Consider the following 14,142-nt stretch of genomic DNA (forward strand, 5'->3'; position numbering starts at 1 on the left):
TAATTATGGTATTTTGATTATTTTATTATTCGAAATATTATTCTACTTGGTAGCTACGACAGCGCTCGGCGTAGCAAGCATAGCGTAGCAGTCGTAGCACGGACGTAGCAACTGAAACCGCCGTGAACATAGCAGCAGAAGCAAATTTTTTGTATGAGTGAATTTGTTTTCATGATCATGAAGAAATAAGAAAAAGTAGCAAAATTCTGTTATCACTACATGCTAGGGGATGCTGCAATGAACCTATATACATATTACACATTTAACAGTGTGCTCGAAATTAGTCAAAATTATTAATTATAAGGACACTCAATACGGCCAAATATTATTCATGATTATGAAGAAATAAGAAAAAGTAGCAAAATTCTGTTATCACTACATGCTAGGGGATGCTGCAATTAACTTACTAACTACTATTACACCATTCAGAGTGCTCCGGCAGATTAATTACATTACAAGTTAATGTCACTCATTAAAAAAAAAATTACAACTAAATCTACCCACATGAGTGTGTAAATAACGGATAGACGATGGTAAATACATTATAAATCTATATATGTCATCTTTGTGTTTGCTCAATTGACTTCAAAATAATCAATCAAAGAGAAAGCGCCTGAATACATTGTACAGCAAATTGCGCAAAGAAGCCGTAAATTTATCGTGGTGTAATTAATCTCTCGGAGCACGTTGGTAAATGTGATATATGTCTATAAGTTCATTGAAATATTCTCTAGCATCTAGTGCTAACAGAATTTGGGTAGATTTGCTTGTTCTTCAAAATCATGAAAAAATTGTCGCTCATATTTGCGGTTATGTCGCTATATAATGTAATTGTGACGTAATTAATCTCTCGGAGCACGTTAGTAAATGTGTTGTATGTCTATAAGTTCATTGAAGTATTCTCTAGCATGTAGTGCTAACAGTATCCCGCCACAATGGGTTATTTCTTCATAATCATGAAAAAATAGTCGCCCATATAGGAAAATATTATGTTATGTTAATCAAGTTAAAACTTGATAAGAACTAAATCTACCACTCATCGAGTGTATGTAATGGATAGACGATGGTATATAGATCGTAGCAATAACTACTTTATGTACGTATATGGTCAAGGGACTTCAAAATAATGAAAAGTGTAAGCATCTGAAATATGTATTAAGTAAGTTGTCGGCTAGGGAAGAAAGTGAAGGAATTTTTCACTAAATCAATTATCAGCACCTCAGCCCAGTTGGTTACAGCCTCGAACTAGATCCCTGTGGTCTGTGGATCGAATCTAACTAAAGCAACTAAAGATCTTTTTTCTTTTTTTTATTTTAATGATGGTTACTTTTAAAAATACATACAGTAATGAATGTAACCAGTTATATTACAGACTTATTTTGGGTTCTTAATATGTAGGTAAATAAAAGATGCCAAGACAAATTTATTTTATTTTAAGTATACAAATCCACATTAGAAACTACATCCACACAATCATGTTAAATTATTTTATATTGTTATAAGTAGGTATGATTAAAATCACAATGATATTTCTAAATTTATTATTTATCAATCAGAATATGGATACAAGTAACAGTTAAAATCGATAGCTTGAATTATATCATAGCTCTTTTAAGTAAGAGCATACTTTATTAAATAAAACAGAATAAAATGTGATCTACTAATAAACCTAAACTTAAATAGAACCTATAAATATTAAAATATATATAAATAATATAATTGTTACGTTCACTTCACTCTCACTGCACTAACTCATTGTTACTACTACTCGACAACAGGTGTCGCTATTATTACCGCTACTCGGCAACAGATGGCGCCATGTGTCCAAAGAGTTAAAATAAATACAGCTGTTTTCTCTCTCTCTCGGTTTTATTTTCTAGTAACTGTTAAAATAAAACTTAGAGCTAAAAAGTTTTCTGGTAGTGATTCTAGGATTTTTAAAAAGTTGCCTATCCAGGTTGTCTGTTGATCAAAATCCATTTAGTAGTTTTGTCGTCACATTCGCTGGGTACTTCGACATGTCGATGTTGCATCGTCATCTTCACCCAGGTGATCTGTTGGCAAGAAACGATACATTAGTAAATAGGCGTGCCAAATAAATAACATTGCTGTGTGAACTAAAAACTATAAAAGTTTCAGTTTTCTCGCATACAAAGTGGCGCCTCTAGCGGAAACTATCATGAAACTTTTGACAGATAATCTATGCAGGTGACAGAAGAAAACAAAAAAATTTTCGGTTACGTAAATTGCAAAACCCGTACTAGAGGCCCTGATATAGCTGGTCCACTGCGGGTTGGTAGAGAGGAACAGATCACATATCTAGATGAGCTAAATCTAGATATGCAGGTTTCCTCACGATGTTTTTCTTCACCGTAAGAGCGATGGTATACATTGTACTTAAATTCAAAGAACTCATTGGCACATGTGGGTGTTGACCCCCGTATCTCTGGCGTGAGAAGCGGGCGCTTATCCGACTGAGCTACACTGGTCTATCAGTTTCAATATCATTTAAATGACTTTATTGTTTTAAAATAATGTATTTCTACACTTACCTTCTCATTATAGAGGCATGGCCCGGGGGCAGCGGCGGTATTCCCGAAAAAATAGGAAAGCTGAAATTTAGAAGAAAAAAAATATTAAATAAAGATATAAGAAGAGATGTAAGAAGGCAAGCAGACAATGGGATGGTATGTCTGCAAAGCCAATCATAAAGAACCAAATAAACTGCTAATGGGCTTATGGTTATATTAAACCGATTGCATGTATCTATATACTCTAAGCATGTATCATATTTGTTTTCTCAGCCTCACACTTTAACTCAAGTAAGTTCTGAGGCACATTTACTGATTCTACACTATGTTTGAATTCAGTTTCATGAAATTGATTATTCAGTAGACTGTGAGGATCTACACCTCTTGACAGACAGTCAGCTGGATTTAATTCAGTAGGAATATAGTTCCCTTTTTCAGGTACCTTCTCACATTCCCAGAACCCATCTATTTTCCTATTTAAAGACTCTGTTGAGACAGCCTCAGATACTGACTTGCAAAAGTTACTTGGTAGTGATGAACATCCCTCGCTGTTCAATGGTGCAGTTGCCAGCAACAATGTAGCCGAACTGAGTGTTGTGTAGAAACAGCTGACCTGGTATCACTGGCAGTCTCTCACGCAGTAGGATCTGAAACATGATGTCACACCCAAGTAAAATATCTATATTTCTAGGTTCGCTGAAGCATTGGCAAGCTGAATGTGAGATGGTATGTTGATGTCCTGTACATTGACACGGAAATGAGGCATTGAAGATGTTATGTTGGGGACAATGCATGATAGAACAGTGAGTTTATAATCACTGTTGGCTGACTGGATAGCAAATCGAGCCTTTTGGTTGGTTGTGTTGGAAGCATTGCACACACCAACAATTGTTTTCTTCATCGAAGAACTCAGTATTAATTCGCTTAGCTAGATCCTTTAGGATAAAATTTACAGAGCTCCCTGAATCTAGTAGAGCTCTAGCATAGATATGCTCACCATTTTTAGCTTGAAGCTTGACAGATATTGTAGGCAATAATACCTCACTCTGTATGTTAGACATCAATGAAACATGATTAGTAGCAGCAGCGGCAGCGGGTTGGCTATTATGAAGCAAGGTGTTGTGCTTGCCTTTGTAGATACCACACTTAAAGAAAAATCTGCATTTTTGGTGGTTGTTGAGGCATATAGTGCATAGCTTATTGTTGGCCACATATGAAATCCTTTCATGCACTGCAGCTAGTTTAAACTTTTCACATCTAAATAGTTTGTGATTAGAAGCATGACAGTACTTACATGTGGGTTCTTCAGTGATGGGTTTGATGTTGTTAGCTATGTATGACGGCTTTTTTGGAGTGTCCTTACTCACACTCTGGCCTGTAGACTCGCAGGATGTGATGTTTCCCATTGCTGCAGCTCTTTTTTCTAGAAAAGTCAAAGAAAGTGAAACCCTTGCAATGTATATTGATCTAGTTTCCGCTGAATGATCGCAATTATTATTAAGTCGCATGAGTCAACCGGTATATTTAAGCCTTTCAACGCACTACTATGCTGTCTGACTGTAGCTATGAATTCCCTTATATTCTGTGCTGTACATTTAGTGATCGGTTTCATATCTAATATTGAGTTTATGTGGTGGTTTATAACAATCAATTTATTGTCATAACGCTTGGCTAGTAGTTCCAGAGCAATCACATAGTTAGAACTGTCCAGAGATAGATGTTTTATTAGATCTAACGCCTCCCCATAAACAAGAGAACGCAGATAGTAAAACTTATCACATCGGGATAACCTATCATGTGCCAATTACACTTTGGAACAAGTTCATAAACGCATAGTATTCACTAACTGTGCCACCGAATTTTGGTATCTCAATAGGAGGAAGCCTGTTGTGGTTTGTGTGAGAGTTAGTAGAGTTACGTACCTTTTCAGATGTCTGTACCATCTGTTGTCATTTGGACGCTTGCGCTGTTATCCAAGTAGGTAAAAGTCTTGTTTACTGTAATTCTTCACTTGCTGCTGTCTGTTTGTTTGGATAACATTTTGTTTACATTGAGATTTGAAATGCCCAAATAGGTTGCTGTCACAGACAATTCACCGATTCATGATGATTTTTGACCGATTTTGACTTTGATTGGTCCAGTTAGGTAGTAAAATAATTTTATTTATTATAGCGTTCGTTTTTTTCTGTGATGAAAATAGATTTACAAATCTGTTAAAACCAGAAGGAAAAGGTGACACAAAAAGTAAACTCATTTGTGAAATAGGTTTGTTTTACCATAAATCATTAATACAACTTGAAAACATGAGGATTTATATCGATAACAAACAAATTAAATCAGAAAATACAAGAACACGACTCCATATTCAAATCAACTCCCCCCTTCCTTGACAATGACATTGACATCTCCTTTTTGACGTTTCGACGTCGCGGTGTAATTACGATTGCTTCCTGTTATTATTCTGAGGTTCGGAGTTATATTTGTAACACGGCCTTTCCTGATGGCGTGACGTCCTCGACCGCAACGTCTTCTCAAAGTCATCAACACCACGCTCTAGGCAATCCAAAACTCAGCACTTCAAAATCTGTAAACAATTGATGTGATTAGAAGGGTATTTTTGCATTTTGTTCTAATTGGGCAGAGGCACACGAGTCGGCTTGCCACCCTCACCACTGGCAGAGGCACACGAGTCGGCTTGCCACCCTAACCACTGTATGTATAATGTGGCAAGTTACTTGGCGACCCTCCTTGCGGGGTGAAAGAAGTGGCGGGGGCGAGGTAGCACGACATGCTACACACGTAGAAAAGTGTGCCCGGATTAATCTCGCGATAGCTTGTAACTATTTCTGACGTAAGTAAAATTTTATTCTATGAGTGTTCCCGTAAATGTCATATGTAGCTTAAAATTTATAGTTTGACAGCATTAAAATTTGGATATTTACCTTCAGAATATCTACCAATTTGAATTTATTTATGTAAAAGTGTTTTATTTTATAAATCAATTTCCATGTCACTTTCATGTTCACTCTCTGTTTGAACTTGTTCATCGTCGTCGTCATCCTCATCTTCATCATCGTTTTCATTAACTTCAATTATAAATCTAAGACAAAAACCAAAAAACATTGTATCTACTTTGAAGTATAAAGTACTAGAGTACGCCAGTCATATTAGTTCAGTGTACACCTATAATATTTTATGTTTAATTTACATTAAATTATAAATAAACAATAACATACCTGTCCAATACATCGTCAAATACTCTATCAGATTTATAATATTCGTCTTAATTTTTTATGACATGGTCGTCACAATTTCTCCACTTTTCAGGCGAATAATTAGAGAAAAGCAACTCTAAGCCTTTTATCTCTTTATCTAAGTTAGAGTCAATCGAAGTTCTTGCGAGCTCGCCTTTCACGTACCGCCACACAAGTTCAATAGGATTTAATTCCGGGTGGTATGGGGGTAGGCGAAGCACGATATGACCATTTTTTTTCAAAATTTCACCAATTTTGTAATTTTTCTCTGTGTTTTGCTCATTAATTACTTTCATTAAATCACATAAATTTTGGTTGCTTTCCTAGTTACAAGAACTGACAACTGACGCACTGTCATATGGACTCTTCGTCTTTGTTGTTTACTTTTTCGTATCTGACTGCGCAGTACCAACCTTTAGCCGCGTAGCATGACTGATCCGGTACGCTGTTCTACAAGAAGGCTATATTGAGACATTATACGATTTGTTGTTTTTAACGTTATTTTGTTGACGAATTATAGATACCTAATAATAATATAACGATAATATTAAAAAGGCCTCAACACTCATCCTAAGACTAATGGTCTCAGGATCAATGATCTCATGTGGGTCGCACTCAAATTATGACAGACTATATAAGACATGTGGCCGCCTCGGCTGCGCGGCCGAGACTGCCGTAACAATGACATGCAGTGCACGCGTTGCCCTTCACCGCTACCCTCCCGCTACCCGCTGTCGTCTTGGGTACCTCGTCCCCTCCGCGTCTTTCACCCCTCAAGGAGGGTCGCCAAGCAACTTGCCAATCTATAGTTTATTGGCTCAGTGTTTATGAACGTTCTTTTTTCTCTGCGATGAAAATAGATTTATGAACGTTCTGTGATTTCAAAAATATTTTTTTTACTGGCAACACTACTACTATTGTAGTGATGTACACACGGTCTGTCTTGTTCGTCAATCGAGTTAACCTGTAATAATATAATATTGTCCCACTAATGAGCCGTTTTACTTGACAACTGTCAGTTGAGTTTTTGTACAAGCCTTTATTTTGTACAATATTCTTCTTACTTCTATTTAGTAAAATTTACAAGTTCAGAATGTTTATTTTTCAAGCGTCGTTGCTGTAGAGAACGCATGAGGGCAGATATAGAATTTCCTCTCTGGAAATAAGATGTGAGCTGACACAAAATCTGTGTTCTGAGGGTTTGACAGTTCAGTACAACTCAGACACTGTATAACGTTCGAATAGACGACAACTGTCAAAGAGGAGAAAAAGTAAAACATAATAATTTTAATAATACCTGATTCCCCAGTCCCCTATCGTGAAGTCGAAACAAATTCAATACAAGTTCGGTATAAGGGGTCAGTTCTTAAAATAAAATTATGCTTCCAAAATTGTTCCCCAATGATTTATACATTGTAATTTTCGTATTATGTAGACTAACGACTTCAAATATATAGTTTTTTTGAATGAATCGAGTACCTGAATGTGCTATCGAATCGAGTGACCGACAACCAAAGTGATGATCGAACATCCCTACTTTGGAATATTTTTATCCCCCAAAGAGAACGCACGCTAATTGGACAATGGCAGAGTTCTAAGGACGTTTGGTACCCCTATGAAAATGACGGGTTCCGTAATGAAAGTACCATGTTTAGAGAGTCACTGTATAGGTACACAAATAAATAAATAACTAGATTTTTAGAAGCTGGGAGAAAAGAGAAAAACGGAAAAAAAGAATCTTTAAAATGTAGTCGCAATGGAACGTAAACATTCATACAGGAAGAATGGAACGTCAAGTGAAGTAATGTTTATGCCAAGTACTCTGTGATTTACGTCATAAATGTCTAGGTTGGATCTCAGTATAATGATAAAAATTGACAAAACCAGAGCAGAAAAATTGAAATGATAAAAAAATGTGTCATGTCAACAACTAAACGTCAACACTTGAACAACATAAGACGAACAAACAACGTGAATAATAATTTGATAATAATATTATTATGTTAGGTATATCAAGTTGTATGTTTACGTTTAAATATATACGGGACGTGCAACGTACATAATAAATAAAATGATTTTATTAATATTATCGACTAGATCAGGCTACTACTTTCATTATGGAATAATGTTATACTTATCCAACTTCTGAAGTTTTAAATTGCCATTCCGCAACAGGGATCTGCTATGCCATTTCGAAATGCTATATGTAAAGGTTCTACTATATGGGTATGCATTTGGCGAGTAATGTAATGAAATAAAATATACTGTTTAAAAGATCATTGTTTTATTTACATAACATAATTTGCCTGGAATCAACTTTAGGAATTTTATGTTCCTATTACCTACTCTATTCTATTCTCTGTTGGGGTGTAAGTACCTGCACCTGGCTCTCTAGATGTGCTAAATCTAGATAGGTATGCAGGTTTCCTTCACTGTAAGTGTGATGGTATACATTTTAATTAAATTCAAAGAACACATTGGTACATGTCAGCGCCGGGATTCGAACTGCAGAACGCAGTTGCTCTTCTCATATTTGACTTAGGTATTTATCATCCTATGGTTCAAAGAAAATATTGTCAGAATTTTGCGTGTTCTTGTTCTGCTGCTTCTGCAGGTTCCTGATGAAGAAGTGGGACGGGAGCCTGCCGGGGAGGTGGAACAGGAACCGGGTCTGGTTCTCCCCTTTGTCACATTTGTTCTATATCTTCAGCAGTTTCAGCGGTATTCAAAATATTAAATAATTAGGTTAGGTAATGGAAAATGAAATAACAACTACTATGACAAGATTGACAAGCAAGATTCAGTGTTACTAGATTTAAATATTAAAAAAATATCGATGATAGTGAATCGAATAAAGAGAAAAAGAAAATGGTTTACTATGGATAAAAGTCTTCAAGACTTAAATATAATCATATTTTATAAACCAAATGTACTAGTTTTGGCACAAATAGTACCAGAACATGTAATTTATTGATAAATAAAATATCTTTTGTATTTAAGAATGTATCGATATTTCTATTCGATTCGATTACTTTTTTGCTCGGATTTGCTGGTTATATTCCGAGGTCTGGCACCACTATTGTTACGTTCCGTTCTCTATATGTTTGTTTTTACGTTCCATTATCCTTAGATTTAAATATTCTTCATTTATCATTTTTTCTTTTCCCCCGACTTCTAAAAATATTGTAATTACTGAAAATACCTTATCTACACTGTATTAATAAATGGTGAAAACATGGTTCTGAAACGCTCCAAAAAAAAGGCGGTACGCCCACTGCCGTTCTCCTTATTGAATTTTAATCAATTTAAATCGCACGCATAAGTGTATTTTTTTCAATAAATATCTGTAATTGTATGTATTGTATTATATTTTGTATATGTTTCACACACGGATAAAAAGGCAGGGGGTGACTCGCACGCACATTAAATGGGCCCCCCAAAACAGTCGCTAGTACATTACAGTGGCGTAGCAACAAGGGGGCAACATGGCATGAGGTGGTAAGGAAGGAGAGGTATTCCACGGCTCTCAGAGCAATCGCGTTATCGGTCAAGACCCCTACAAGCACCTTACTGGGTAATACATCCTACCTCGAGCATTTCTGCTCTAGCGGTACACCACTCAAGCCAGCCAATGAAGGCAAGCAAGAGGTGGGAAATCCTGTTCCTCGTCAGTTTTCTCTCTGGACAACCAATAAAGGCAAGACAGAGATGAGGAACAGGGGTTCTCCCCGGCATCGGGTGGGTGGTATTATTATTTTTTATTATTAAGATACCAGTAACGCCATCTGTTGGTCAGTAGCGTGCAACAACACTCATCGCAATAAAATAAAAATAATTTAATATGCTGATGTAGTTTCTAATGTGGATTTGAACAATATAAATACATTTTGTCTTGGTAACTTTTATTTACATACACTGATAAATAAAATTATTTTAACTAGCTACTGGATCAATATATAATACTTAAATGTAATTATTATTTCAAAGTAAGTTGTCATTCGGTATAGTTGATTTATGATGTTTATTGATACACTTAGTAGTTCATAGCATCATGATGCGTCATCAATTCATAATCAAATACGTAGGTTAGGCCTAATGCTAATTATCATTGCGTCTGCGTCATTTTACACATAATATGTATTAAAGAGTACAAGATAGTTAATTAAAATGTATATAGATGGCGCTTTTATGAGATGTGTCACCTATAAGTTATACTTAATATATAATTATGTTTGTACACACCCAGCTTGCTGATTTTTATTCTTATCAAGGTTTAACTTTATTTACAAAACATAATATTTTCCTATCTGCACCCATTAGTTTAACACGCTTTATTTTTAAAAATGTTGTCAACACACAGTTAAGGATATTGTTACTAGAATGTAAGACCTTAAGCATGTTACATATCATGTAATGTTTCATATCTGTAGTGTGATGCAAACAAATAAATAAATAAATAAATTAGCAAAATTAAATTTAATGTTGAGCAGTTTAACATGTCGAACATCCATCAAAAACATTAAACGTTAAATCCCAAAACACTGCACACTATCAAAATAAAATAAAAGAAGAAAAACGCTTTACACTATCAAAATAAATAAAATACAAAAAGAAAAACGCTTCACACTAATAACATAAAACAAAAGAAAGATCCGCGGTGTGTCGCGAACCAACGACTTTTAAGGACAAACGTATAGATCTCTTAACCAACTAGACCACGGTACTGATAATTGATTCAGTGAAAAACTCCTTCACATTCTTTCCTAGCCTGACTATTTTTCAGTTACTTACAATTTAATTCATTATTTTGAAGTCCCTTGACCATGTACGCATGTAAAGTAGTTATTGCTACGATCTATATACCATCGTCTATCCATTACATACACTCGGTGAGTGGTAGATTTAGTTCTTATCAAGTTTTAACTTGATTAACATAAAATTTTCCTATATGGGCGACTATTTTTTCATAATTATTAAGAAAAATACCAATTCTACACGATACGCTTAGCACTACATGATAGAGGACACTGCAATGAACTTATGGGCATACAAAACATTTAACAGCGTGCTCCCGGAGATTAATTACATTACAATTACTTCGGCGTTATTAAAATCGCTGCCAGCCAGCAGCAATTTTGGATGACATGACGTCATCGTCACACACCCGCGCCTTAGGACACGCAGCTAGCAGTTTAGCAAAACTGGTAACTGCTGCTAGCTGCACTTTATAAGGCGCACGCCACGCCGTAAAGTAATTGTGACGTAATTAATCTCCCGGAGCACGTTGGTAAATGTGATATATGTCTATAAGTTCATTGATATATTCTCTAGCATGTAGTGCTAACAGAATTCTGCTACAATTGCCTTTTTTTAAAACATATTCGGCCATACAAAAATTGCTGCTAGTTTCTGCTGCTATATTCACAGACCTGCAACTGAACTGAATCTATTATGGACGCAGCAGAGGGCGAGGGATGACTGACTACATGAAGCTTAAGTTTTGTAGTCAGCTTTATTAGTACCTATTTTCACCTAATGTGCACACCGCATATTATTAATTTATTCAATCATTGACGGTTTCATGGTAAAAACGTTTATAGCTTAGCTAATAAACTAATAATACAGCTGACACTTACAATTTTAGTAAATTAGTATCTATAACAGTACCAGTACTTAAGAATTAGATATTTCAACATATTCACCATATAGTTATATAGTTATAGTTATAGAAAAGGGGAGGGCAACCAGTGCCCATTCGCCACTGCGACCTAAAAGATCTATTGTGACTCCCCTTGCCGAGTCAAATCTCACTCTCCAGGCCCAGGTCTTTTATAAACCTGATGATTTTACCGGGAGGGAGAGACCTGACATCTATGGGGGCTAATTTGTAGCCGCCCAAGATTCTGTTTCTCTTGTGAATGATGGCCTCACATTCACAGAGAATATGCATGGGCGTTTCGTCCTCTTCATAGCAGAATCTACAAATTGGAGTGTCGGACAGACCCATTTTATGTAGGTGACGGTTCAACCTACAGTGACCTGATAAGGTTCTTGTCAAAACCCTTATCTGGTTGCGTGTGAGCTCCAAAACTCGACGCGTAAATTTCTGTGAATAGCCCACGATTAGGGCTCTTGCATGATGTTGCCCTGGTACATTATTCCAAGCTTCTAAGCTTTGGTTATGTGCCCAGTCCTTGATCTCGCGACGACTGGTGCATTTTGGTAGCCCGATGATGGGCTCGGGGCCCAACGGTAGGCTTTCTGCTCCCAGACGTGCGAGCTCATCTGCTTCCTCATTGCCATTGATGCCACAATGTCCGGGCACCCATCGCAGGGTCACTCTATTGTTAGCTCCAATTTTGTTCAGGATGAGGATGCACTCCATTATAAGTTTGGAGTTAACTTCTGCAGAAGTCAATGCTTTAAGAGCAGCTTGGCTGTCTGACAGAATAAATATATTCCTCCGAGTGAAGGCTCTGTCCAGGTTTTCGTATGCACATCCAATGATGGCATATATCTCGGCTTGGAATACGGAGGCAAACCTTCCCAGGCTCGCATATTTGCGTGCTCTTGGCCTTTCTCCGTAAATGCCTGAACCTGCCAGGCCTTCCTTTTTGGATCCATCGGTGTACCACACGATGTCTCCCGACCGGAAAGTTTGAAGGGCCTTATCATCATTCCACTTCTCCCTTTCTGGTATCTCAACTGAAAAGAGCCTTGAAAAACAGTACTCCGTTTCCATAGCGTCGGAAGGCATCGCCATGGCATGGGTACTGAGAAGCTCTCGGTGGAGCGAGCTGAACACAGCCGAGTGCCATCGGTTCCTGCCTCCTTTAGCAGCCCGTAGCATAGCTGATCGAGCCTCTTTCTGCACATGTATGTGTAAAGGGCTAAGATTCAGCATGGCTTCCATCGCTGCTGTCGGAGTGGACCTTATAGCTCCAGTGGCCATCAGGCACGCTAACCTTTGAAGACTACTTAATACATCTTGACAGGTTTTTTGTTGGGTTTTCCTGTGCCATACTACGCAGCCGTATGTTACCATAGGTCTCACTACGGCTTCGTATAGCCAAAGAGTTAACTTCGGCTTTAGGCCCCATTTTTTCCCAACTAGTCTACAGCACGATCCCATAGCGCATTTAGCTTTCTGGGCTATGTACTGCAGATGTTGATTCCAAGTCAGCTTCTGATCTAGGATTACACCAAGATATTTGGCTTCTTTGGAGAAGTTTACCGTTTCCCCAAAGAAATCAGGTGGTCTCAGACCATCTAGGATCCTTCTTCGGGTGAACGGTACAATTATGGTTTTGCTGGCATTTACAGAGAGTTCATACTCCCTGCACCAGCGCTCTACCATCCTTAGGGCTCTTTGCATCAGATCTGAAATCGTGCTGGCGCTTTTGCCTACGATGGTAATAACGAGATCATCAGCGTAGCCCTGAGTGTCGAAGCGAGCTTCATTGAGCTCGCAGAGCAGGGTGTCGACAACAATGGACCACTCCAGGGGCGATAGTACGCCGCCTTGGGGACATCCTCTTGTTATTTTAACCTCAATGCTCTTGTCCAGGAGTGTTGTTTTAACAGTCCTGTTGGTTAACATCGATTCTACCCACGTTAGTGTTGTGTTATCGATGTTTTTGTCCCTCATACATTTGAGAATGACATTCGTCGAGGTGTTATCAAAAGCGCCCTCTACATCTAGAAAAGCACAGAGGGCAATTTCTTTGTCCTCTAGTGCTTTCTCAATCCTATCAGTAAGTTCAATAAGGGCAGTTTCCGTAGATTTGCCCTTTTGATAGGCGTGCTGCTTCACATGCAGTGGGTTTTGTGTGAGGTAGCCCGTTCTAATGTGAAGATTGATCACCTTTTCCATAGCCTTGAGCATGAAGGAGGTGAGACTTATGGGTCTATAGGACTTAGGTAGGGACTTGTCTCTATTTCCCGTTTTGGGGATAAAGGTCACCCTCACCCTAGTCCATAGGTGTGGCACATATTCACCATACATACATACATAATGTATGAAAGACACTGCTTAATTTGGTCCAAAATAAATACACATACCTACCAACCAACCTTGCTTATTTGATGCATTATTCATTTTGGCCTCGACACCTGGCTGCGGGAGAAAGCCTCTCAAAATACAACTCTTCGCTTACAAAAAAAAACAAGAGTGATATTCAAATTGTTTCGCCCATCCCCATCACATCACCCATGGCATGGAAATATACTATATCCTCCTTTATTTAGATTGCCACCATTATTTATTCTTTGATTATCTTTTATTACCTATATATTATGTAGTTTATAATTTTGCACTTTTATCGAGATTGTTCAAAGTCATACAAAATACTTATATC

At 37.4% G+C, this 14,142-nt stretch overlaps 2 protein-coding genes and 1 long non-coding RNA gene across 4 annotated transcripts in view; 1 reads left to right on the forward strand and 2 right to left on the reverse strand.

The window, feature by feature from the left end:
* Window positions 1–14,142, forward strand: part of LOC105391004 (semaphorin-2A) — a 319,874-nt gene that overhangs the window by 83,104 nt on the left and 222,628 nt on the right. The gene's annotated exons all lie outside the window — the stretch shown is intronic.
* On the reverse strand, window positions 1,525–3,109 carry LOC125489859. The gene is made up of 3 exons (XR_007267284.1): window positions 3,044–3,109; window positions 2,553–2,612; window positions 1,525–2,054 (listed from the first exon to the last, which is right to left on the reverse strand). It is a non-coding gene; the product is annotated as an uncharacterized LOC125489859 (long non-coding RNA).
* Window positions 11,586–13,670, reverse strand: LOC125489909. The gene has a single exon (XM_048627497.1). It carries the CDS (start codon window positions 13,668–13,670, stop codon window positions 11,586–11,588), a length of 2,085 nt encoding a protein of 694 aa, XP_048483454.1.

This window comes from Plutella xylostella, chromosome 18, assembly GCF_932276165.1.
Source record: "Plutella xylostella chromosome 18, ilPluXylo3.1, whole genome shotgun sequence".
Lineage (NCBI taxonomy): Eukaryota > Metazoa > Arthropoda > Insecta > Lepidoptera > Plutellidae > Plutella > Plutella xylostella.